The sequence below is a fragment of the Elephantulus edwardii genome, unplaced genomic scaffold, assembly GCF_000299155.1.
Source record: "Elephantulus edwardii isolate Elephantulus edwardi_28Jun2011 unplaced genomic scaffold, EleEdw1.0 scaffold00004, whole genome shotgun sequence".
Classification (NCBI taxonomy): domain Eukaryota; kingdom Metazoa; phylum Chordata; class Mammalia; order Macroscelidea; family Macroscelididae; genus Elephantulus; species Elephantulus edwardii.
Genome location: NW_006399754.1, coordinates 3,959,408 through 3,963,396, shown reverse-complemented (window position 1 = coordinate 3,963,396; position 3,989 = coordinate 3,959,408). Strand labels below are relative to the sequence as shown.

Sequence of the window (3,989 nt, the reverse complement as noted above, 5' to 3'; positions counted from 1 at the left end):
ACTATTAAGATTTCCAAGATTGACAGCATTAAGCTCTCTTAATTAAGTTATGAGTCCCTCTGACATAGGGTCTACATGATTGCACATGTTGAATGTGAAGCTGTATGGTAACGGGTTGTATATTTATAGTATGTCCAGAGCTTCCAGTCACACACTTTGGAATTTGAATCTCAGTCTGCTTTTTGCTGGACAGGTGATCTTGAACAACTGATCGTTCTCCAAGCTTCAGTTCCCTTATGTTGTTGTTGTTGTTATGTGCCATCGAGTAGCTTGCGACTCATAACGACCCCATGTTGAACATGAACATTAGGGCTTTTGAAGAGCCCTAAATCCTGCTCTATGCTGTGCCAACCTCACTGTCTCTGACACACTTACTCCCACCACCCCAAACGATCCATCTCATCAAGGGTCTTCCTCTCCTGTGCCATCGCTCCATTCTCCCAAACATGATGCCTCTCTCCAAGGACTGGCCCTTCCTTGAAACATACCCAAAGTATGTCAGGCAAAGCTTCAGAATCCTTGCCTCCAAGGGGCATCCCAGCTTCACCCTCTCCAGGACAAACCTGTTTGTTTTCCTAACAGCCCGTGGTATATTCAACACTCTTCTCCAGCACCACAGCTCAAAGGCAACAATTCTCTTTCTATCATCCCAAGTCACTGTCCAACTCTCTGATGCATAGCTCAGATCAGGTGCACCTTAGTCTCCAGCCTGACATCCTTGCTCTTCAGTACTCTGGAGAGGTCCCTGACAGCTGACTTTCCCAGTGCAATTCATTTCTTGATTTCCTTTTTTTTTTTTTTGCAGGAAGGAGGATTTAATGAGCGCCCTCCCAGGCAGTCAGCGCGAGGCCTGCTTCCCCTTGTCCACCTTCTGCCCCTTCTCTGCCTTCTTTTTCTTCTGCTTGGGTTTCTTGGCCTTGTCCTTGGTACTCTTTTGCTCCCCCGACCCAGCAGCGTGGGGCTTAGATTCAGCCTCTGAGTCACTGGAGCTGCTGCTGTTGTGCCTGGGCTTAGCAGCTACTCCCGCTACTGATGGGCCATGGACTTTGGAGGGGCTGTGTTTGGGGTCCCCTCCATTACCTGGCCCTACCAGTTTCTTGGAAGTGGGGTCCATAGCTGCTGCCAGGTCGAACTCCATGGTGGCAAGTGAAGGTGTGTGCAGGGACTGCTGGTATCAAGAGTGTTTATCATGGAGCCAAGCAAACTAAAACTGTTAACTAGCTCAATCTCTTCACCATCCATCCTGATGCTTTCAATTGGCCCAGTGGTAACAATCTTCGTTGTCTTGATGTTGAGCTCCAATTCGTATTGAAGGCTACAGTTCTTGACCTTCTGCAGCAAGCGCTTCAGGTCCTCCTCAGTTTCAGCAAGCAGGGTTGTGTCATCTGCATAACGCAGATTGTTGATGACTCTTCCACCAATCCTGATGCCACATTCCTCCTCGTACAGCCCAGCATCCTGGAAGATCTGTTCTGCATACAAATTGAAAAGGTATGGAGACAGAATACATCCCTGGCAGATCCCCTTCCCAATTTTGAATCATGCAGTGTCTCCTTGCTCTGTTCTAATGACTGTCTTTTGGTCCAAGTATAGGTTTCACATGAGCACAAATCAAATGTTCTGGGATTCCCATTGTTCTCAGAGTCTGCCATTAGTGGTGCCTCAGAAGAAATGCCTGGCAATCCACTTCCAAGAAAATGAGCTATCAAAACCCTTTAGGGAGCTTATAGTCCTGACACCTCCTTCCAAGAAAGATGGGTCACCAGCTGCTCTACTAGAGTCACCCGTGAAAATCCACCAGGGTTCCCACTCTTGCCGTGTCATCTGCATAACACAGGTTGTTAATGAATCTTCCACCAATTCTGATACCACATTCCTCCTTGTATAGCCCAGAGTCAAATCTGCACTGACTGATCCACAAACACGGATTCAATATGCGCTGCCGGTGTTCCCCTCACCACACCAAGGACATCATTTTTATCAAATTGGGCTAAATGATTGATCATCCTTGAATAGTTTCCCCAAGACGTCTACGTGACAAGAAACAAGACCAAGGCTTTGTACATAAAATAAAATGTCAATTAGGACAATGTGAAAAAACCCCACAAACCCAACCCTTATAGAGCACAAGTTTCCCCTGACACGTATAGGGTTGTCAGGAGTAGCTATTGACTCCGTTGCCACAGAGGCCCAGTTGTGGGCAGTGAACCTCTTGTGAGAGGGAAGGAACATGTAAGGAGAGAAGTTCCCTGTGCCGTCTCCAGATGGCGCTATAGTCCAGGAGAGGGCGGTGTTCTCAGGTACATACAGGTGAGGTAGGGGTTTGGGGATGGGGCAAGGAGGGATTGAAGCTTAGAGGGGTAAAGCCTTGTGTCCCCACGCATCATATAGATGGTGGCACGTTTGAAAATCTGGCAAAGAAAGAGTATAATTAGTATTTTCCAACAAGAGCAAGGTATTTATTTTGATCGAGCTGAGATATGAGGACATTTGGTTTATGTTTCATACTCTAATAAAACACTGGTTTTCAATCTTGCTATAAATTAGAAGCACCTGGGAACTTTAAACATTATTGATGCCTGAGCTCCACCCCCAGAGAGTCTGGTTTATTCGTTCTGGGATGAAGCCTGGACATCAATCAGTGTTAGTAAGAAGCTGCTCAGATGATGGTTAACGTGCAGACAGGGGTGAGGAGCACTGTCTAAAACAATGACAGGCTGTTAAGATCTCTACCTGTGTACGTGCCTCTGTGGGGAGTAAGGGAGAACCTTGTCTGTTGGTGTGCCCGTAACCGGGTGGCAAATGGGTTCACATGGAGAACTACACATGGTGCTCGTGGCCCTCAGCTCTGTGCTCGGAGCAGGGCCTCTGCCTTGGCCTCAATCTCTGCTCTGCAGCCTCTTGTGTCAACGCTGAGCCACTCATGAGAACAAGACCTTACCTGTGTTGCATGAGCACCTTAGGCAAGGTGCTTGGGGCAGGACCTGGGACAGGAGGTGTTAGCTGTTGCTACTACACTGTTTTGTTAGATCTAATGAAATTTATTTTAAGGTAAAGAATCCAAGAAATTTAGTATAGTGCTGTGGATATTAAATAAGTAATAAAGAATGAGCGTGCTGCTAACAGATGAAAGTCTTAGAGTATCGCGTGCAAGGTGATTGTTAGAGAGAAGGAGATATAGACTTTTAGCAAAGCATGCAGAGCAGCTTACGGAAGACAATCAGCATACAGTTTATTGGCCAAAGTATACATTTCCTCATAGAATGCTAAGGATATGTATTGAATGATCTGACAACCCATTTAATTCAAGACTGTTTGTAACCAGTTCATCTCCCTCTCCCTCGCCCTCTCCCTCTCCCTCTCCCTCAATTGCTGTTTTAGAATCAACCCACAGCTGACACTCGAGCGGGTTTTCAGAGACAGCAAATTGCACAGGAGAAGATTGCCCATCATCCTCCTGAGAGATACATATTCCACTCATTCACTTCTTGGTGTTGAGTCCCTTCCAACTCATAGCTGACCCTCTAGCAGGTTTCCAAGGTTATAAACCACACAGGAAGAGACTGCCCATCTTTCTCTCATTGAGTAACTGGTGGATTCAAACTAGCAGATGTGCTCCACATCTGAGTTAGCAGCACAACTCCATGTATGTATGTATGCATGTATATATGTTTGTACATACGTATGTATGTATAAGACGGCACCTAATAGCAATAACAACGATGACAGAGAGTGAACTACATTGGCCTATTGGAAAGAAAGTTATGCTACCAAGCCGAAGGTGGTTGTTTCTAATCTGCGGCCTTTGGCTGGACTCAAATTGTTTTTCTGTCAAACATTCTTCTAGGTGGTATAGCACTGGTCTATGCATTGCTGTACAGAGGTAATTCGTGGTTGCTGTGATGCTGTGATATGCCAGTCGTGGTAATGGGCACCCATGGTGGACAGTGTTGGCTGGAGCTTCCCGACTAAATCAAGCCTGGAAACAG

The 3,989-nt window shown here is 46.3% G+C and overlaps 1 protein-coding gene across 1 annotated transcript; it reads right to left on the bottom strand.

The window, feature by feature from the left end:
* Window positions 1-838: 838 nt before the first annotated feature.
* Window positions 839-1,138, bottom strand: LOC102848043 (immortalization up-regulated protein-like). The gene has a single exon (XM_006879601.1). The coding sequence runs from the start codon at window positions 1,136-1,138 to the stop codon at window positions 839-841; it is 300 nt and encodes a 99-aa protein (XP_006879663.1).
* Window positions 1,139-3,989: the final 2,851 nt, after the last annotated feature.

Excerpts from the sequence above, each read along its gene's own strand:
- LOC102848043 (XM_006879601.1), bottom strand. The coding sequence starts at position 1,138 with ATGGAGTTCGACCTGGCAGCAGCTATGGACCCCACTTCCAAGAAACTG.